Source organism: Podarcis raffonei, chromosome 8 (genome assembly GCF_027172205.1).
Source record: "Podarcis raffonei isolate rPodRaf1 chromosome 8, rPodRaf1.pri, whole genome shotgun sequence".
In the NCBI taxonomy this organism is placed as follows: domain Eukaryota; kingdom Metazoa; phylum Chordata; class Lepidosauria; order Squamata; family Lacertidae; genus Podarcis; species Podarcis raffonei.
The window spans coordinates 37,059,044-37,082,384 of NC_070609.1; the positions used below are offsets into that span (position 1 = coordinate 37,059,044).

At 44.2% G+C, this 23,341-nt stretch overlaps 1 protein-coding gene across 1 annotated transcript in view; it reads right to left on the reverse strand.

Annotated features, from left to right (window-relative positions):
- The window catches only part of PEPD (peptidase D), a 124,812-nt gene that overhangs the window by 21,444 nt on the left and 80,027 nt on the right, over window positions 1-23,341 (reverse strand). The window contains exons 10-11 of the mRNA XM_053399282.1: window positions 13,653-13,721; window positions 4,973-5,050 (exon numbers count right to left, since the gene is read on the reverse strand). Coding sequence (XP_053255257.1) covers window positions 4,973-5,050; window positions 13,653-13,721 — 147 coding nt within the window. The remainder of the gene's footprint in view (window positions 1-4,972; window positions 5,051-13,652; window positions 13,722-23,341) is intronic.

Genomic DNA, 23,341 nt, shown 5'->3' on the forward strand with positions numbered 1-23,341 from the left:
TCGGATTTTTATCCAGTTTATTGAACACATTTTTATGTTTTTCCTTATCAATTTGAAATTTCGCAGGCATGAAAAATCCACAGGCAGAGAAATTTTAATCAATACAACCAGAATCTACAGGTATCTTTTTATGTAATTGAAAGCTAACTGCTTTGTATCACAACTACGGTTAGTATTAGCTGCCTCTGATGTCTTTTGCAACAGAAAGGTGGGAGTAAAAAAATATGTATTTTATTTTATTTTATTATGTTTATATCCTGCTCTTCCCTTCAAAAGAGCCCAGGGTGGCAAACAATAAGCGATAAAACAATAAAAACGTATTGCAAAGTGTTGCAATACAGATGCAAACTGGGATAAAGATCTCAACTTAAAAGGATTGTTGAAAGAGGAAGCTGGGAGGGCAACAGAGAGGGTGCCTGTCTAATATTCATGGGGAAGGAATTGAAGAGAGTTGGGCCACTACAGCAAAGGCTTGATTCCTACATTGTGCAGAATGGACCTCCCAATAAGAATGGTGCCTGCAGAGTGCTGTGATCAACTGGGTCTATAAGAGGTGAGGTGATCTTTCTAGTATTATTACTATTACTATTTTATTATTTTGCAAGGCTGCTTGGAAGTAAGCAGAAGAACCTTCAAAATCTCCCAGGAAAATGCAAAACCAAGCAGTGAGTACAATGATATAAACCAGAACTACGCCTTTTTAAAAAGGCTTTTAACGTGACCAAATATACCTAACTGATGCTTCGTATACAATGTCTGAACATCATCTGAGGCAGTTTTGCGGAAGGCAGGAGAGAACACCTAAGATCCTATTAAATGACGAAAATGACATTCTCACTTTTTAATGCAACGTCGCCACCATCTGGACAAACAGATCCTAGCACCAAATGTTTTCAACCCGTTCCCCTGAACGTATGGTGTGCATGTCTCAAGATCTGCCAGTAATATGTCTTTTCTGCTCCTCAGTGTGCTTAGGCACCATGTGTGACTACGCCCGAAACACTGGACCAAAAGGACATTTCCTTGGCAACAGAAGCAACCACTTTTGAAAAGGGAAAAGGTTCTATAGTTATTAAAAAACATTCTGGAGTTTAACAAGTGGCAAATGAATTTGACTGCAGAGGGATCCTATTCACAAGTGACACCCACGGGCCAGGATATGATCACTTGTAAAGCCCTTTGAATCACCAGCATACACATGACCACTGATGATCTATGGTGGAGTAACTATGCCTGGCGAAACACTCATGTCCACTGGCTCCCAGTACGTTTCCGAGCACAATTCAAAGTGTTGGTGCTGACCTTTAAAGCCCTAAACGGCCTCGGTCCAGTATATCTGAAGGAGCGTCTCCACCCCCATTGTTCAGTGCCGAGGGCTTTCTGGCGGTTCTGTCACTGCAAGAAGCCAAGTTACAGGGGACCAGGAAGAGGGCCTTCTTGGTAGTGGCACCCGACCCATGGAAAGCCCTCCCACCAGATGTCAAAGAGAAAAACAACTACCAGACTTTTAGAAGATATCTGAAGGCAGCCCTGTTTAGGGAAGTTTTAATGTTTACAGGTTGTTGTATTTTAATATTTTGTTGGAAGCCGCCCAGGGTGGCTGGGGAAACTCAGCCAGATGGGCGGGGTATTATTATTATTATTATTATTATATTATTATTATTATTATTATTATTATTATTATTATTATTATTATTATTAAAGACCCCCACTTAAGTGGGGAAATGTGGTGTATTGCTCTTTATGAGGACCTGAGTGCAGCTACAGGCAGCCCAGCCACTTACAGGGAAAGGAAGCCCCCTGCTGCCACTCACCCCCCTTTCTGACCACAGGAGTGGAGCTGGCATGGGCTGGAGCTGGGATTTCTCCCTCCTGCCCCTGTATAGTGTAGACCTAACTTTTATACTTTTATACACACTAGGAAAGCAAAATAAAAATAAAATGTGCAACTCGCTTTATTGGTATATTAGCTTTCTTGCAGGGGTCTGGAACCGAACCTGTTATATCTCTAAGGTATGCCTGTATATACAGTTGTTATTATTATTTCAAGATTATCTGCTTGGGGCTAGAAAACCTGCCAAGTTTAGCTAACACAATGTTGGATTTTATCTACAAGGTATTTATCAAAAGAATGAACAACATCTGATAAAAAGGCAAAGAAGCAACATCTAAAAAAAAGAGCAGCTCTCCTTCCCTTTGGGCAATCCAGCTTTTCATCTCACTCTGCATTTTGCCCTTATTTCATCTGCGGTTAGTGAAATCATTTACTCCCTCTCTCTCCTCCCGCTAGTGCTTCCTAGGACTCAGTGAAACTGGCTGGTCCCTTGAATTACCTGGCCTACGGCTGCATCCCCACCTTCCCTGGCCACTGGATTGCTTTGGTGGAATCAGGCAGAGAGAGCTGCCACACCTTCTTCTCTCAGTGTTGTGGAGAGTTCGTTTTGGAGGAATATATGATGCTGGGGAGCCTTATAAAGCAGAGCAGGTGGGTGGCATTTGTGTTGGTGGAAAGAGATCTATCTTGTGACTCTGTTCAGAAATACAGCCTGCGCACTGGTGAGAGGGAACAGAAGGATCAAACTCAACCTTACAGATTCCTCTGGCATACTGCAACCCGAGGTATATGGGGGCAGTCTCTTTTAGAAAGGAAGACCAAAAAAACCCCCCACGCAAACAAGGAGCTCTGCAACTCATATTTCAAAAAGCAACAAGATTTTGCTTAGGGGGTTCTTACAACGGCGCCAGGTACATCTATGTAGCGTGCCTGAGGAACGCGATGTTCAAAGAGGATCAGAAAGAGTACAAGGCTCCTACGTGACTCCTTTTGTATTGCAGTAGTTCTCCCGCCCATTGCCTTTTTTTTTTTTTTGCTAGGCTCTTAGAAGATCTGTGCATCGAAACTGAAAAACCACAGGGACAAAATTTTTGCAACGGGCACAGCATATCCCACTTATGACAGTGCAAGAGAGAGAAATGATTTCTGGGGAGGGCAGAAAGGCAGAGACCCGAGTAACACGTCACAGAAATATGCAGTGGGTGATCTCGATGACAACTGGGGAACGTTCATTTGGCAGCCAGCACACAATTCTTTCCCCTTGGACTTTACCAGGGAAGCGTGGCTTTACATTACGCCGAGACTGTGTGGCAAGCCAGCATTTCTTGGGATTCTCCGACAGAGGGCTCCCCTGAGCTATATATACAACAAAAAGGCTGGGCAAAATTCCAAACAAGGTATATTCAGCAGACACTAACTTTGTTACAGCTTTACGGGTGCAGATGTGCAAATGACATGATTACTGCTGGGAGATACAGCTATCTGGACTAACAAACTAGCCTTACAAGCAAAGCAACTATTAAATGAGAGTCTTAACACACAAACATAGAAGTTAGTATTCTGAGAAGCAACTTGGAAATGTAAAGAGAACTGGAAATCTTTTGCATGCAGCTGAGTTAGACTTCGAAGCTGCATTGGTAGAGAAAGGAGACTTCATAGAAGTGAGGGCTGACTCTGCAGCCAGGTGAAAACATCTGGCTGGCAGGTGGGGGGGGGGAGGGAGGGTAGATGAAACCAGCAACTAATGTCTGAATGGTGCAGTTAGGTGTTTTTTTAAAGTTTTGGCCCGTGTGCGTGCATGTGCGAGGGCATTTGATGCTCTGCTTCAGTCAGCAAATCATCTTGGGCCAACAGTGATGGAAGTCAACATGCAGTTCAACCCCAAACAAACAGACTACAGATCAGAAACCAAGCCTGGATTCATGAACATTTGATTTAAGAAAATGTGGCAAGCACATCTTCCAATCACTATTGAGATCTGGACCAAAAATGAATCAATCCTCTAGCTAGAAATTTCCAAGCATCCACTGCAAATCCCATCCACATATGAACAAAATCCATCTTCTGCCCAGCCTTCTGCCCAAAGAAAATGGTCCAATAGCTAACAATTACGCTGTTATTTTATTTTAAATTATTGGCTTTGGGTTTAAATACTAAACAGTTCCAAAACTGGGGGTTTATTGTGTTTTTGTTGTGTAAGCCATCTTGGCTGTGAGTCCTGGAAGACCTGCTCCCTGCCTTGCAGGCTTTTACCCACCTGGTCTGGGAGGACAGAGCCCCGACTGACTCCAGCTACAAAAACTGAGGCTGCAGAAGAAGCCAGAGACCCTCCTGGCTGTCTCCTATCGTAGACCCGGGTCATCAAGCCTGAGCTTCCACAGCCACCGCCTGCCATGAACCACCATTAGGAGAATTGGCAGCAACAGCAGCAGATACGTTCTATTATGCTGCGTTAAATGTGCATTTTACATTTGTCTTCCTTTAGTAATGTCTTCTTTCAAAATGTTTAATGTACTGTTTTTGTTAACTTTGCTGTGTCAAATGTGCACTCTGTAGTTGACATCTCTCAAAAAGTTTTATTTTGAAACCTTTAAGATAATATTTTAGTCTCCTGTTAATTATGTTGCTTTGAATGTATACTTTATACCTGACTTTCTTCGGTGATGTTTTATTCTGGATTATTTTATTTGATGTTCTAAAGTAGACGGTAAACTGCTTTGAGATATTTTTTTTTAAAATACAAAGTGGCATGAATAATAAACAACTACCTGGCTACAGGTGGGGGTCGGGGCAGACAGAAGAAAATAAAATGAATACAAAGGAGGTTGAATACTAAGCGAGTCTCTGCCCCACCCCTAAGATTGTAGATTGCTGAGGATCTAGGTTCTTTACCAACTTGGCTTAAGAAATAATTAAGATGACCTCGCCACCCCAATTTCTTTCTTTGTTCTTGTATGTTATTGAAGTGTATGTCCTTTATTAAATAAATAAAAAATAAGTAGAAGGAAAAAGAACTAGGTACCTGGACTCTTTGGTGCCAGGACAGGCATCATCATCACCATCATCATCATCATCATCAGCATTATTATTATTAAGAATGGTAGACATAGTTCTATCACAGAGGAATCTTTTACTCACCACAAGTCTCCATCTTCAATGGTTTTCTCATTTGGAGCGCCAGCATGTCCGTAGTGCAGAACTGAGCTATTATGCCCACTGAAACAGCAAAAATAATGATATATATATGAATCAATAGTCTTAAATACAGAGAAAGGAAACATAATCCAGTGTATGAGGGAGAAAATCTGCACATGTTATCAAGCAAGCATTTCTGCATACAGAGTAGCTCAGTCTTCCCCATCCTGTTCTGGCTGGGGCAGAAGGGAGATGTTTGGTTTGATGCTGGCTCAACTTACACTGCCATGCCTTCAGGGCTGGATTTAGGTTTGATGGGGCCCTAAGCTACTGAAGGTAATGGGGCCCTTTATATGTCCAGCTGTCCTTTGTCAACAACAAATTGTCCCTGTTTTTTTGTGTTGAATATATGCTATATGGCAGGGGTCAGCTAACTTTTTCAGCAGGGGGCCAGTCCACTGTCCCTCAGACCATGTGGGGGGCCGGACTATATTTTGAAAAAATATATATGAACGAATTCCTATGCCCCACAAATAACCCAGAGATGCATTTTAAATAAAAGGACACATTCTACTCATATAAAAACATGCTGATTCCGGAACCATCCACAGGCCAGATTTAGAAGGCGATTGGGCCAGATCCGGCCCCTGGGCCTTAGTTTGCCTACCCATGCTATATGGTAATTTATGGACCTAATAGGTATCTAAAGCCATTTTATTGGTTTTTTTATCTTATATTTTGGAAATGTAGATCCAGGTGATTTTTTTCCTTTAAGATTTTTTGGGGCCCCCAAGAGAGTGGGGCCCTAAGCTATAGCTTGTTTAGCTTATACGTAAATCTGGCACTGCATGCCTTACACCAGTTTCTTATGCATAGGCCTGCTCCCTGGGTGCTCTTTTCTTGCTTTGAAAATGGGGTTAAATTTGAGGTGAAGGGGGAGGGGAAATGAAAAACAGAACCGCCTAAGAAATGAGAGAGAGGGAGAGAGAAAGAGTGTTTCCTGCTGTGTTGGGAATTCTCTTTGCAGCACAAAGTGTCACCAGCAGTAGTACAAGTCAAATACACTGTCATATTTGGTCTCTCTCTCTCTTTACCTTTTTTTGTGGAGCACACAAAAAGGCTAGCTTTGACCAAAGGAGTCAGAAAAGTACTTTTGTTCTTACAACCCGTGCAAAAGTGCTGAATCAGACGGAAGGCAGGAAGAGGGACATGGGTGTTTGCCTCTCACTTCTGAAGGTTCCTGTGATCCACTCAGTGACCTAGTTTTGGTTCCGGCTCTTTTTACTCCGTCTATTGATATTCCTTGAGGTCCAAACGTTAAGTTAAAAGGAAGGAACAAAACTCACTCGGCTCTGCAGATTTTCTCGTTGCTATTCTCAGCTATAAGCTCTCTGTCCTTTTAAAGAAATGCTCAAATAATGAAAAAATGCTCATTCAAAGCCCCGAACCGCACACCTCAAGATTTCTCACAGTGCCCCCCACTGTCCTCTCAACCTCAGCCGTTAGGTCACATCCAACCTTTTGAACCTAGAATCCAATTTGCTACTCGGTTCAAGAAGAAAACTTCAGCAATTTGGACAAAACCCAGAGGGGTGGTTCTATTCCAGCAGAAGGGAGGACCCTCTGGCACTTCAGAAGAATCGCATGCAAACCGTGCGGCATGAAGGTTTTGTGGGCCAGATTCAACTTCACCAGCTGATCTGAAGGTGCTGGCTCTTGAAAGCTCACGACAAAATGCGCCTGCTACTTCAAAGTGATCAAATTGTGTGCAAAAATAAGAGAATGAGCCACGAAAGATGTGGGATTGAGAAAACATTGCATCACGCCTCCTTCCAACTTTCAGGCATAGATTTGTATGAAGATGTTAGCCCTGGGTACTTGCCACAGAATAAAACAGCCAGAAACTATACTTAGTCTGCATATGCTGAAAAAAGATAAGTTGTAATCTGGAGGGGTAGGAGAGGAGTCCACTTCAGTCATTCAAAAGAATTTGTGGGCTCAAACTGTGCACCCACCCCAACACCCCCATGCATGGGCTTTTAATTGAAAACTTTGTTGTACAGGCTGCTGGAGTTTTTTAAAAGTATTTTAAAATTTGCTGTTTGCTTAATTTAATTGTTTCACACACACACACACACACACACTTGCCCTTTTAAGGAATGGCAGCCTGGTTGCAAACATTCTCCCTTTCTGAGATCCGGCTTGAGTCTACTTTGTCTGTCTTTCCTCTTCCACCAGGCCTTTGGAATCAATTGTCCCCTGTGCCTACTCTCTCGGCTTCCATTTGTGGAAGAACCAGAGAAAGTAGGATTCTTTCCAACAGTTTTAATATTCAGATTGGTGCGATATGTATGCAAATAGCTGGCCCGAAGAACAGCAGGCAATGCACACAGTTAATCCAAGGATACACAGAGGCAGGTGATCCAATTAATCAAAGCTTGGACAACTAACCCAACAGTGACACACCCCTTGCAATCCTATATAAATGAATGGGGTGGGCTCAGCTTTGTGAATCCAGCAGTTGTGACCTGCCTTGAGACCACTGGTGAGGAGGGGCAGGATATAAATCCTAGAAAGAAAATATATAAAATGGCATTTGGTTCAATGTGCTGTTTTATGCTCATACATGTACGTTGTGTGTCACCTTGACATCTTTTTGATGGAGGGAGGTAGAAACGTATTTTAAATAAAGCATGCTAACAAATACACACTAGTAAGGCAGTACAGAAACAACAGTCTGAACTAGAGGCATAAACTGAATTATTTCCTTTTTGTGTGTGAGAGTCCTGCTCATCTCTTTTAGAGCTCATTTAAAGTACTGCAACTGACCTTTAGCATCTACTTATTGAGTTTTAAAATGCATCTTGTTTATTAAAAAGGATAATAATTACTTCTTACGGAATACGATATGATCAGGACTTTCCCTAGGCTTAGGATAGTGTACCGATATGGCAAATTTACAAATAATGAAATCATTTAGAAGGGACGCGGGTTGTGCTGTGGGTTAAACCACAGAGCCTAGGACTTGCCGATCAGAAGGTTGGCAGTTCGAATCCCCGCGACGGGGTGAGCTCCCGTTGTTCGGTCCCAGCTCCTGCCAACCTAGCAGTACGAAAGCACATCAAAGTGCAAGTGGATAAATAGGTACCGCTCTGGTGGGAAGGTAAACGGCGTTTCCGTGTGCTGCTCTGGTTCTCCAGAAGTGGCTTAGTCATGCTGGCCACATGACCCGGAAGCTGTACACCGGCTCCCTCGGCCAATAAAGTGAGATGAGCGCCGCAACCCCAGAGTCGGCCAAGACTGGACCTAATGGTCAGGGGCCCCTTTACCTTTACCTTAAATAATTTAGAAAGTACACAGGAAACACAGGAAACACAGTCACAGGAAACACAGGAAACTGCCTTATATTGAGTCAGCATCAAGCTCAGTACTGTCTACCCTGATCAGAAGGAATTTCCCACAGTTTAAGGCTGGGGGGGTCCTTCCTGAAGAAGCCGGGGATTGGACCTTTTGCATGCAAAGCAGGTGAGTGATACAGGACTTGGCTGCAGGAGAACCAGGAAGCTCGTTTGGAGATCCTGGAGGCATCACTCTCTCTTAGGGAGTTTTTGCAATCAACACAGCGAATGTAATTCTCTCGCTAATATGCCTGATTTGATCTTTTGAATCATTTTGTTGTGGTGGGTCTAATGCAAAAAACAAACAAAAAAACCAGAAATAATTAATGCAAATCACATCTCTACCTATCTGGATTTATAATTTGAAATGAGCCGACACACTCACGTTCCTGAGCTGGTATGAGTTATTACTTAGTATGAAAGTTCAGGGCTCTCCTCTTGCCGGAGAGACCTCTCACAAATTAAAGTGAGATGGGAGGGGGGATCAGGAGAGTGAAAAATATTCTTTGGTGAAAGATCACAAAGTGGGGGCCAGTGATGTTACCTTGGAGATGCATGGAATTCAAAGAGAATGCCTTGCTCGTGAAAGCAACCTGCGTTTTGCAGAAGCAAGCAAGGCAGAAGCAAGACTAAGGTAAGAAATAATTGTAACCCACCCTGTGTTCTTGTTACAGGGAGGGAGAAACATCTAAGTAGCAAAATAAATTAAGTATGTTTGCACTTAAATCATGAGCAAGACTAAACCTTAAGGGTGAAGTTCTTGACCAGGCATAGGCAAACTTGGCCCTCCAGATGTTTTAGGACTAGAAGAAGAAGAGTTTGGATTTGATATCCCGCCTTTCACTCCCCTTCAGGAGTCTCAAAGCGGCTAACATTCTCCTTTCCCTTCTCCCCCACAACAAACACTCTGTGAGGTGTGTGGGGTGGGGCTGAGAGATTTCAAAGAAGTGTGACTGGGCCAAGGTCACCCAGCAGCTGCATGTGGAGGAGCGGAGACGCAAACCCGGTTCCCCATATTATGAGACTACCACCCTTAACCACTACACCACACTGGCTCTCCAACTCCCTACAACTACAACTCCCACCATCCCTTACCACTGGTCCTGTTAGCTAGGGATGATGGGAGTTGTAGTCCCAAACATCTGGAGGGCCGAGTTTGCCTATGCCTGTTCTTGACTCACAAACTATGGATTGCTTTGAAGATGCTTTGGTGCTCTTGCTTGCTTAACCACGGTCTGTGCATCCCCAGACACTTATCAGGCTACAGGGACAACACAAGAACAGCTGGGAAACAAACCAAGCTCAGGAGGAACAAGCACCATGGTTTGTTTTGCTTGTATGTGAGATGATGTGCAGCTTGTTTGACAAACCCTGGCTGTGTAGTGCTTTATTGTGTTTTTATATATGTTGTAACCCGCCCAGAGTGCCTGGAGCAACCCAGTTAGATGGGCGGGGTACAAATAATAAAATAATAATACTTATTCAGACAAAATGCTGATCTTCATCTTGTGTGAAGATCAATCTTTCTTTCATATACATCTATATCTATGTATATCTATATACAGTGATTTTTTTTCCTAAAAAAATGTTTATGGGTACTTTCATTTTGACCCCAGAAAATCACCATTTCATAGTTCAAATCAGGAAAAATAAATATAGTAAATGGACCAAAATACAAAGATTCACAAAATGTTTAGGGGTATGCATACCCCTGCATCCCCCCAGAAAAAAGCACTGTCTCTCTCTCTCTCTCTCTGTCTTGATCGCAGGAGTCAGCAGTGGATCAGCCTCACCCTGGCAAAACCCCTTCATGATCATGGTATATAGGAGCAAATAAATTTTATTGCCCCATGTGAGGATCAAATTAATTGTATTTATTATTGCCTTTACATCCCATTTTTTCTCCAAGAAACTCACAGTGCTGGACATCATTGTTTCCCTCACCATCACCCTTTGAGGGATCTTAGGCTAAGAAGGAGTGACTAGCTAAAGGTGAGAATCATGGCTGTGTGGGGATTTGAACCCTGGTCTCCCAAGTCATAGTCCAACACTCTAACCACTACGCCACACTAGTTTTCTAATGACCTCTGGGTTATAATACTGATGTGCTGCTTGCTGCACTAATGCTCATGCTTTTTGCCCCGGTGTGAACATCACTTAGACAATTACTAATCAAGGATTAGGAAATGAAGAGAAAATTAAAAATGTCAGCTTGCATTACAAGCAGATTTCCAGGGGGAGAGTGGTGTAAATGGAATGGACGGCTGGCGATCCCGCCTGGCTGCATACAAAGCAGGGCTGTAATGCAGTTCAGCGAGAATTTTAATTGCACAATTATCACAATATCAAATATTTTCGAACTGATTACATCAACGCGAAAAGAAAAAATAAATTATCTTTGTTTTTACTCAACTGTCCTATGGGCACTCTGTGCTCTCTCTCCCCCCTATGCACTGATTTTTTTGACGGTTAAAAAGGTATGGAATTCTAAAGGCAATTGCAAAAACCTCAGATGCAAAAGGGCAATTTTGTAAAGATCTATAGACAGAGATGCACAGTCTCGCAAACACAGAGTCTGAGGATAAGATCTGCATTCCAAAGGTGGACAGCCAGGTGGTGGTGGTGTTACCTGTAGTCCTCCAAGTGAATGTTAAACTACAATCGTTGGACTAAAGACCTAAAGAACTCTGGACCAATGACATGAAAGCCTGACTTTCCCTCCACTGCCTGGCTGCTGGTTATGGGGGATTCAACATCCCTGCCTAGGTGACTGGCTCTGGGTTGGCTCAGGACTTCATGGCTGCCATGACAACCATGGGGCTGTCCCAATAGGTCATCACTGGACCTCGTTTTCTCAACTGGGCAGGAAGAGGGTGTTCTGAACGAGGGGGATATTGGCATCAGTCCCTTGTCATGGTCCGACTGCTTCCTGTTGAGATTTAGGCTCTCAGCACCTTTCCTCCTCGGCAGAGGTGGAGGACCTATTAGCATGGTCTCCCCTGAGAGGCTGATGGCTTCAATGAGTTTCCAGGCGGCTCTGGGGGATTCTCTGGCTGATATGACCAGTGCTCCTATCAAAGCCTTGGCCAACCTCTGGAACATTTGAATGGCTCGGGTCATTGATATGATCGCCCTAGAGTGCCCACTCCCCCTTTGTGGAGCCCACTTGACTCCCTGATATATCCCTCAAATGTAATAACTTGGCACCAGCAAATCCAATGTGAGCTGGGTGGAGTGGGGAGAACCTGCCTGTCACTTATCAACACTAAGAGGATGCTTTTTATATATATAATAAGTTAATCAATTAATCACAGATTAAATATGTATGAAGGAACTTAAGTGCTGATGGCACCATTCAGCCATCCATGCATGTCTCTTTATTCTGCTGGGCTGTTAGAGAGTCTTCTGAAAATCATATCAAACTTCCATTTCCTTCTTTCCAGAACTATTGATCAGCAAGACGTTATTTTTATTGAACCAACTTGGCGGTTTAATGATGACACTGCGGAGTTCCGCTGAGCTTTTGGCCAGGAAGTTGGAAAACTATGAAAAAGGTGGCCTGTCAAGAGCCAAGATGCACAGTCAGCCAACCCCAACCTGGTGCCCTCCACATAGCTGTCAACCTTCCCTTTTTTTGCAGGCAATTCCCTTATTCCAGCGCCGTTTCCCGCTGCTTCCCGCTGCTATCACAGATTGTTAGACATCCCGTAGACTGTCCCTGGGACAGGTGAGGCTGCTGATCCCTTATTTTTGAGGCTGCTGATCCCTTATTTTCAAATCTGAAAGTTGACAGCCATGGCCCTCCAATTGATGTGGCCTTCCACATCCACCAGGTATAGCCAGTTAGCAATGTGGAAGCGACCCCCACCCATGATATCCTCACAGTTTAAAAGGCCACAGATTGTTTAATAAGCCTGGGAGAAGAGGAATTTTTTGCCTGGCGCCTAAAGATATGTAACGAAGGCGCCAGATGAACCTCCCTGGGGAGAGCATTCCACAAGCAGAAAATAACAACAACATGGGAACACAGCCAGAAGTTTTAGAGTAAAAGGGCGAAAGCCGTGCAGAGCAAATTTCACTTATCCAGAGGCATCTCTTATCTGGACATGGCTTCTAACCTGAAGTGTTCTCTCCCCCCCCCCGCCCCTTCGCCACCCCACAGTCTCTTTTTCAAAAGGTCAGGTTCATGCTTCTGATTAAATATTAGCAAGGAAGACGCAACATCAGCAGAGCTGTGAACTCTGAGAGAAAGAGTGAAAAACGCGACATTAGTGGGCAAGATGAAGCTGTAACAAATAGGCTTACTGCAGGAGGAAAATCCTACAGTGAACATTAAGGCACCATGAAGCAGAACAAACCACTTAAAGTGTGACTCGGAGAGAGAATAGGCTTTGTCCAAAAGGGGCCTCTCCCACACCTTTGCATGCAAGAGAGAGGGAGAGCAGTCAAAGTGAGGAGAAAGAGGTTGTGGGGAAGTATCATTTCGTGTGTCCTGTTAGCACCTGACCCCTTTCAGTGAAGTGAACTTTGTTAAATTAGAGTAAGGATGGTCTGCAGCCAAAGGGCAACCAAAATGGCCGAGGGGATGAATCACCTCCCCCATGAGGAAAGATTGCAGCATTTGGGGATTTTTTAGTTTAGAGAAAAGGTGAAGAAGAGGCAACATGGCAGAAGTTTATAAAATTATACGTGAATAGAGCAATGTTTTTCTCCCTGTCTCATAATGCTGTAACTTGGGGACGTCCAATGAAGATGAACACTGGAAGATTCAAAACTAATAAAAGAGAGTTCTCTATGCAGTATACATGGTTAAACTGTGGAACTCATCTCCACAGGAGGCAGTGATGGCCACCGACCTAGAGGATTAGGCAAATTCATAGCCACAATGGCTATGCTGACTCCACTGTCAGAGGCATTATGCCTCTGAGTAACAGTTGCTGGAAACCATAGGCAAAAATAAAAATAAAAAGCCATGGCTTGTTTGCTTGCCTGTGAGATGACACGTTGCTTGTTGAACTAAACCATGGTTAAGGTTATGTGTGTGCACAGTCAAAGCCAAATCAAATGCAGCCACCAAGAAGACCCACCATTCGATGCTATGGGCCTTACTTCACCCTCAAGATGCATGCCAGTTTAGCCATGGGGCTTTCTTCCTAAAATATCTGTGGTTAAATAAAGCAGAGTTTACTGAATGCTTCTAAATGTCTTTCTGAAGTGACTTGAGCTTGATAGTGATACTGATACAACTCAGTGGGAAATGGAAAATGAAGACTGGGGTGGCTTACCTGCCACAGATGCAGGTGTAGGAAGTGTGTCGCATGCCGCCGCGTTTGTAGCAGTAGTGCTGAAACAGGCTGCAAAACAAAGGAGACAGAAGTTAATCGATTGCTGAGGATCAAACAAAAAAAGCAACGAACAATGCAATGTTGAAAGAACCAGGACTTATTTGTTCTCTGCTGCCCGGCTCAGACATCAACCCATCATCCCATCTCCATTTTGAGCTCGCTAGGTGCCTGTAGAAAATGGTAGAGAAAGAACTAGAAGAGGAATAGCAAAGAAAGTCCATTTAAGCTTCAGTGGGAGCAAATCCACCCCCTAACCTTCAAAGTTTACCTGTCACTGGAGCTAAACAAGTAACAATTGAAGAGAGGACCAAAAGCCGACTGTTCCCCCACCCCCAGGTTGTTGCTTTGCTTTGGAAACTAAGAAGCTCCCTCCTTCTCCCTCTTTTTGTTCCCAAACCCTGAAGTTTCTTTGACCACAGGTGAGAGTGGGAGGAAAGGGGAAGTTGCAGGAGTCCACTGCAGGAAGCAGTATCTCTCTCAAAAGACTTCCTGAAGCAAAGAACTGCCCGTCTCTTCACGTGACGCTAAAGGCATCCTGCAGGAGGAGCTCTTCCGCCTTCCCAAGAGCTCCAGCATCCCCTAGGACATGATGGATGCTCTGCCATCAGGCAAGGACAGATGCACCCAAAGTACAATTAATATAGGATTAACTGCTTTAAGAGTCAAGCACATATTAGAGCCCCTTTCAGTCTTGGTGAAATATACTCTAATTACAATCCAATTCCCTTTTAATACTGAAAGGATTGGGGGGAGGGGGGGAAGACCTCATTTGTTGTAATATTAAAATCATTTCATTAACAAGGAGTGATAATGGAACCCATTCAGATTTCAGAGACGTTCGCAAGTCTTTGGCAGCTGCTGCGACAAATGCAAGCTATTAGACGGACATTTAAGATATTGCTTTAGCTACACACCCGGTTAGATATATCTAACCGCTTAATGAGACATTAGGATGGACAGTCCCAACACTATTATGCACATATCAAGGAGATGAATGTGCCACATTTCACAGGTTGCTGAACCTCACAAACGTTTTTTGGGGAAACCTGACAGGCATCTGCCCAGGATGTTATAGGCAAAGCATGCTGTGCTTCTAGATGAACTTTCTGTTACAGGATCATAGCCATGAACAGCCGGGTCCAAAAGGAGCACTGCTAAGATATCATTAATCGACAAAACTCTGCAATAGGAATGAAAAGAAAATGGAAACGCCACCAGCATGAAAACAGGAACCGGAAGCTACTAGATACCTTATTAATATTAATAACATCCATAATTAAAAAGTAGTAGTGCTTCCGACATGTCTCCTTAGCAACACAAAGGAAGAAAAGTTCACCCTGGCTATATCTGATCAATAGCCAATGTGTGCTGAGGGTGACACCCCTTAGTACGGGAAGGTTATACTGATTAACTTAAAAGGAGGGTCCGATTTTATACAGGCTCTGCCTACGATTCCTAATCATTTCCTTGGAAGAGGCAGGAGTTAGGAAAATGAAAGCATTTCATAAGTCTACTGGAGACATGGATTCCAAAAATAATAGTAATAATAATAATAATAAATCAAAGGAAGTTATCATGGTGAGTAGCCTGGCTCGGATAACGTGCTACAAATGGAAACAGCTAGCTAAATTTAGAGCCCAGATCTTAAGAAAACTCTAGAGATCAATTTGGAGCAAGCGTGTCAACAAGTTAAGCTCTTAACAAGCATTTGGGTCGACAGTGCAATGCTTCAAAAGTGCGAGGCACAACAAAGCTTCGGTACATCATCCACAATGTTCTGTGGGACTGGGATGTTCTGAAGTATTTTAGAAGCATGTTAAAATTAAAGGCATCTTACAGCACAAGGAACACTTGGCAACCTTGAACTTAAAAATATTAAAATCTGAATGATTTTTCCTGGTATTCTCATGGTGAACCAGCTCTGAAGACACAAGCTATGATAGCCATAGTATGATGAGGAGACTTAATGTATTTGCTTCTGAACAGCACACTTACAAGCACCCTCTTTTGTGGCCCAGTCTAATGTCCTTGGATGGTCAGAATATTTGTTTGATGGTCGTTCTCCCGCCTCATGTGAAAATCCTGTCCCTCTTACACCCTTGGAGGTCACCATGACCTTTATTTGGGTGTTATAGAAGCATAGGAGTTCCAGTTGTGAGGAGTAGGGCATGCAGATGAGCCTGCTGGCTGTTCACCTCCATCACCATCACCCTCTGGGAGTTGAAATGCAACTGCCTGGAGCAGAGAAATCTCTTGTACTTCTGTGATGTCAAACCATGGAAAACTGGGGAGCAGTGAGGGAGCTCGCAAGAGCAGAGGTTGGCTCCTCATGTCACACAGTTACTCTCCAACTTGCGGAGCATGAAGCCAGCACACTCATCCCAGTAAGCACCCCTCAGACGTGCACTTTCCACATCTCAGTAGGGCTCACATTACAGCATTTGGTCCTGCACTGATGTTAACAGCAGCCACTGTTCTGATATATCCAGGGCTGACATGACAGTGCCCAACCTCAACTACAAGCTTGAGCATGAATCCAACCATGGCTAGAATAAGCTGGATGCAGATTTAAGTCAACTCTCAAAGAGGAAGAGAGGAGGATTTACACATGATAGAAAAACATGAGGGGGTGAAGGACTCAGCCACATGTTCTGAATGGCCCAGTTCATGAGTAACACTAAGCCATGGTTTGTTTTGCCTAAGTGTGGCTTTTCTTAACTTTTGAACCCAGCCAAGCAGACTAACCATGGTTTCTTGTTAGCTTGTAAACCATGGCTTGCTTTAACTATCGTTTGGCATTATGTCCAAACCCAACAGCCTTGCTTAACATGGTTTGTTTGACCAGCCCAAGCAATCCCCAAGCCAAGGAGGCCTGAGTGGCTGGGAGACAAACCACAAACTACAAACCACGGCTTAGCCAATGTCCCATCCACAATTTTATGTCTGTACTGGCCTACCTGAAAGATGGTTAGCAATTATAGGGAAACTGTAGTTAAAGAAGGGATGGGACATAAACCTTCAAACCCAAGCAATGGAAACCAGTGCAATTTCCCCTTCTTTTCTACAAAACACACAGAAACTAGAGAGACATTCTCTGAGAGACAAAGCTTAATTGGAAAACGGACAGGTGCCACAGGGGGGTGGGGGAAGAATGGCAGCTCGGAGTTAATAAATTAAAAGGAAAACAAAACACATCCCAGGGACATCTATCAAGGGTGATTTACGGACAACAAAATCAACAGATCGTTTAAGCTTAAGAGAGGGGAGAGGTGGGTGAGGCATAACTGGCATTTTAATTGTTTAAGAAGATTGTAAATCATCTTCCCTAGTCAAACAGCAAGATCCCCCAATACCACAGATAGCATCACTTGATGGATCCTTCTATCAGTTCAGCCCTTGCCAACTTGGTTCCTTCCATATGTTTTGGCTGATGGGGGCTGTATTCCAAAACAGCTGGAGGTCACTTAAGTTGCCAAAGGCTGCAGTGACATTCTCTCATCCATCCAGGTGGGTATATTCCAAACTAGAGTGTTTAGTAAAGTGGGTGTACTGTCTGCCAATGTGTGGGGTGCTAAAATAAGCCACAGCAGGAGTGTGTCTCCAAATATAATGAATCATAGAATCATAGAGTTGGAAGAGACCACAAGGGCCATCGAGTCCAACCCCCTGCCAAGCAGGAAACACCATCAGCATAATGGTCACCTTGTTGGCTTGCATGAAAAGCTGGGTTTAGGGGGCATCGCTTCCCCGCAAAAAAATCACAGATAGGTGAGTAAACAAGTGCATTGTCCATATACTGGCACGGAATATGAGCAGAAGACAGTAGAAAACAGGTTGGCATTTAAGCGGAAGGTAAGCTGGCATCCTTGCTACTTGACGTCATTTATCTGGGTACCAAAGGGAAACTGTGGGTGGAAATTGGTCTTGGACGTACCCTCCAAATGCACAGCTAATAATTATATAAACTGCAAGGAAGAACGTCCTGTCTTGGTTGAAGCAGGGGTAGCTTACGGGTTTCATAATGGTGAGTGTGTCAGACTAAGACCTGGGAGACGAGGGTTCAAATCTCTACTTAGCCATGAAGCTGCTCTCTGGGTGACTTTGGGCCAGTCACTGTCTCTCAGCCTAACCACCTCACAGGGCTGTTGTGAGGATTAAATGAGGAGGAGAACCATGGTGGGTAACTGTGGCTTAAACGATCACTGGGAGTCAGAAATCTACTTCTGAGGAAGAAGACCTATGATCCTTTAAGGTGCGAGGCAGAACCGGCTCTTTGAGGACGTGGTTCATCTGAGTCCCTTCCCCCACCCCCACAACATTTTTTCCATAGGTTTCTGCTTGTTATATAGCAATGACACAGAACCACAAGTACTATGAAATCAGAGTGAGACCACACCAAAAGGTCTTAAGGCCCACAGCTCTGCTTCTTTATTAGTTTTTAAATACTGTAATTTTGGATCTCAATTGGCATATTTTATACTGATTTTTTTTTGTTTATTCATAACTATTTATTAACATGTAATTAATGAGGTCTAAATCCTTTGATGACAGAATGATTAAATTGTATGTTAACTAATCCTTCTTTTAATTATGATGCTGCCAGGAACCCATTTGTGGATATATATAAAAAGGAGACATTTATAGGCATCCATTCTTTAAATAAGCAGTATGTTAAGCCAATAATTAGAAGAAATAGTGATTTCAATTATATTTTAATTACTGTTACACATAAAACATGCCTTAATAGATGTAGCATAATACATACTCTCCCTTTATGAATCACTAGTAATTCCTTTTGGGGTGTGATCCAAATAAAGGCATTTTAATACCCATATGCACTGATACAGACGAATGCAGTGAATATTGTCAGCTTCACCCGCTGCAATGAATAAAAGATACTTAATCCTCAAACGAAGCTGCTTCTCAAAGCAAGCCATTCTCTTACAGCACTAGAACCCAGAGCCATTCATTGGAGCTGAATGTTGGAAAATGCAGGAAAGACAAAAATAAAGCACTTTTCTTCATGCAGCACATACCGTATTTTTCGCCCCATAGGGTGCACCGGCCCACAGGGCGCACCTAGGTGTTTTTTTTGGGGGGGGGGACAAAGAAAATCTTCCCCCCCAGGCGCGGGGCTGGGGTGGGGGAAGCCCAAGCTTCCCCCGACCCCAGCCCCCAGAACAGGCTGCTATCCGCAAGCCTAGGGAGCCCGGCAGGAAGTCACGCCGGTCTCCCCAGGCTTGCGGAGATCTGCCCGAAGGCTTCAGGATGCAGGCATCTCTCTTCGGGATGCAGGCAACTCCGCAAACCAGGTTGGGGAATAGCGGGATGGCGGCGCTCCGCCTCCCCGCTGTCCCCCGAGCTTGTGGGGCTGGCGGTGGGGAGAAGCGCGCTTCTCCCCACCGCTAGCCTCCAAACCAGGTCAGGAAATAGCGGGATGACGGCGCTCTGCCTCCCCGCTGTCCCCCGAGCTTGTGGGGCTGCCCGATATCTGCATGAAGCTCCAGGCCTGATATCTGCACAGCGCACCCCAGGCTTCGGGATGCATGCTGCTATCCGCAAGCCTTGGGAGCTCGACGGGAATTCCCGCGGAGCTCCCAAGGCTTGCAGATAGCTTCCTGAAGCCTGGAGAGCGAGAGGGGTCCGTGCGCACGGACCCCTCTCGCTCTCCAGGCTTCAGCGAAAGTCTGCATTCGCCTCATAGGACGCACACACATTTCCCCTTCATTTTTGGAGGGGAAAAAGTGTGTCCTATAGGGAGAAAAATACGGTAGTTAAACTATGAGATTCACTCCCATGTGGAGGAACAGTTTGCAAACCTGCTTGAAATCCTGATTTTAAGCCCTGGTTTAAAATTAACCATGGCTAGGTTCAGTGCAGATAGGAAGCTGCCTTGTCCCAAGTCAGACTTTTATGTATTTATTTCATAAAGATTCATATGCCACTTGATTGTAGAAAAAAAAACAACCTCAAAGACGCCTGGCCTATCTGGCTCAGTACTATCTATTTGAAAGGTAGCCACTGTTGGACTACAACTCCCATCATATTTGACCACTGGCCACGCTGGCTGGGGCTGAGGGGAGTTGTAGTCCAACACCATCTGGACGGCACCACATTGGCTACCCTTGTTATGCTGTCCGGCAGCAGCGCTCCATGGTTTCAGACAGCGATCTTTTCCAGCCCTGCATGGAGATGCATGCAAAGGAGGTGCCTCGAGCTACAGGTCCATCTCTAATGCAACACTCTAATACCATAGTGAATGCTGCAAAAGGAGCAGATTTGGGAGTGTGCGCACACACAGGAGACAGGGGAGCATGAAAGAGTGTGTAGCCTTGCATGAGCCATGTGGTATGCCCACTTTCTAAACCACACCCTGGAGACTGGGAAATCTTGATGTCTGCATTAGTCTAGGGGAAAAGGGCAGAAAGTGCAAACTTTTTTTTTTGGCAAGGTGCAGCCACAGTTCAAAACTGCACTTGGAGGGGGCAGTTTAGTTTGCCAAGCAGAATCCCCCAGACTTAATCTCTCTCTCTTTTGACCTCCTGCACATAATATGATGCGTATTCATGCCATGTGACAGTCTCATGCTCAGGTGAACACTGTGCGGAAGTGCCACATCACCACTGTCCTTACGGTTAGGGCTATCCCAAAATCAGGGGACCTCAGAAGTCCACTGCTTAAGGACTGAGCCTGTCTGGGCATCTGCCTTGAGTAAAATGCCAAAGAAGAATGGGTACAACCTTTTCCTATTCACTGACATTGCACTGTGGGGCAGGGAAATATGCCAGAGCAGACCAGGGCTTCATCTAGTCCAGCATCTAGTTTCTAACAGCACCTAGGAAATGGGCACCCCCAGAATATTTTGAGGTTACATGTACAGTGGTAGCTTTGGTTAAGTACTTAATTCGTTCCGGAGGTCCGTTCTTAACCTGAAACTGTTCTTAACCTGAAGCACCACTTTAGCTAATGGGGCCTCCTGCTGCCGCCGCGCTGCCAGAGCACGATTTCTATTCTCATCCTGAAGAAAAGTTCTTAACCTGAGGTACTATTTCTGGGTTAAAGGAGTCTGTAACCTGAAGCGTCTGTAACCCGAGGTACCACTGTGTATGTACCATCTTGCCCATTTCTTAAGATCAGTGGGATGTCCCACCCAGGGTGGAGGCATGACCCACAGTGGCATATCCAGCTGTGTTGGAGCACACCCACTGAAATGAAGAGGCCCAAGTTAGCCATGCCCATTTCAATAGGCCTGTTCTTAGTACTGTCTTAGTTGGACACTACCCAGGTTTTTTTCACTGGCTGCCCCAACAAGGTCATGTACCCCATGAAGTCAGGTTCCCCTCCCTCCCTCCCTCCTTCCTCTGGCTATCTTTCGCTGACTAGTGAAGACATTTTTATTCTGGCACAGGGCGGGGGGGGGGGGAAGCTAAAACTTCTGGATGCACATATTAAAATGCATAGCAAACTGACAGCGTAAGATTTATACTGTATATATTTCACATCAGTCTGTGTCAATGGCAAGTTATCTGATGCATGCATGTTACTCTGGTTAACTCTATAGACTTTGGGTAATTGGCCTGTAGGCAGCGTACACACAATAAAACTGAATTATTCTTGCAGGCTTTTGCCCTTGTTTCCTTAAAGGCTGTGTATAATTTGTGGCTTCTGGCTGTACTGTATTTTTACAAAATGTATTAAGAACATTAAGAGCACAGGAACCAACTTCCCACCACCACTCACATAAATCCTTACCACCACCACCACCTTAAAGACTATTTCAAGGATTGCCAACTTGGAACCCAGCAGTACCTCCTATGGTGCCTGCAAAAAGGTCTCAGTAAATATCCCCTCAAAAATAAACAAGACTGGAGGAAGCATGCCCACCCATTCGGGGCTCCTGTCACCTTTTCTGCTTTTTCAGACGCACCGCCATTTTGTGTTATATCCACCCCACAGCAGGCATTTATGACACACACCCCAGAGCTGACATTTAGTGACTGATGGTGCTCACAGGACTTTCTCAAAACTCCAAATGTACCCGCTAGTCCTCAAAACACTGGTGATCCCTGGACTCCTTCAACAATGGGAAAGAGAGAGAAATGGAAAGCGGAAGAAGACAGAGTGCAAGAGAGAGAAAAGGTGAGCAGGGCTGTTCCATTGACGGCCTTTGCACATCCCTCACCTGTCACCTGGAGGCAGCTGTTGCACCAGGCTACCTGGGCTGCCTCCATCCCAGCTGGCCATGATCAAACTCCCCCCCACCCCGCCCTCAATTTTGCTTTCCCCTCTAACTCCTCTTTTACTTTTGTGTTGTGTCTTTTAGACTGCAAGCCTGCAGGCGGGGACTGACTTACAGCTGCTCTGGGAATCTTTTCGGCTAAAGAGCGGGGCGAAAATGCTCTAAATAAAACAAGATGAACGAAGGAGCTATGAGAGGCATCAATGAGATGGCAATACAATGTGGAGAAACAAAAGAATAATCTGGCGCTGCACCATCTGTCCGATGGAACAAAACACTTCTCTGCTTCTCCCCCCATTCTGTCATCTCTGCCGCTATCAGAATTATTGATGGAATATTTAACTTATCCATTCAGTTTCCAAAACAGAACTCTTTCCCAATAAAAGTAATGCCAAGAATGGAAGCCTCTGAGACTTCTTTTTTCCTTCTTCCCAGAGTAATAATGTTCATTTTAACCTTGATGGGGGACTTAACTAATTTATGAGGTAATTTCAGTAATAACCATACATTAATTTTACATCTCCTTTTCTCCTGTTTGGATAGGTTTGGGCCACTAGGAATTATGTAAAGACAGACAATAGGCTGCTAGGGATTTCAAGTGAGTAATGCACTGTGTTTAAAGCCTTTCAATCAAATTAATAATGCGCAGAGCTATCCACTGTGTAATTGCTTCTAATATATTCAGATTCAGAAGTCAGCATTAATAGACTATATAGATGGTATTTTTCCTGCAGGAAATTATACTGGTTTAATTTCACATTCTCACTATAAATCCCAGGCCAACATGGTCCCTCTGCAACCTCTGGGTCACAATCAAAAATCAGCATTTCATGAGCACAGTCCTAATAATAATTTTATAATGTCATTCTCGACAAGAGTGGAGATATGGGATTCTGAGATTATGAGGGCAGAAAAAGTTGCATAGTGAAGTGGGGACAGAAATGGGCCTTCTGAGGTGAGAGAAACAGTTTAGAAGCAAGTGCTATAGAGCTTAAGATATACAGTGTGGATGAGAGGGAAAGGGTTTGCATATCTCTGTTCAGGAATGGAGTTCATTGAATGACCTACTTTGTAGGGTTGTTGTGCATGGAGGAAAAGAGAAAATTATCCCCCACATAGTGCCTTGAAAGAAGGGTGGGATGCAATCAAGGAACTTTTGGGAGACAGGCGAGGTCTGCCTTCAGCCATCAGTTCAAAACACCGAACTGTAGGTAGGATTTTTATATACCTATTTGGTTAAGTGTAATAAAATGTTGGTATGTCTGAGTGAAAATTTCAAATATGAAACTACTCTAATTTCCAGTGATCAATTTGCACAGGTTTTGCAAATGACACCCTTAAGCAATCATCTAAGCCTATATCAAGGTTGATGGTGAATTTGCAAGTAAAG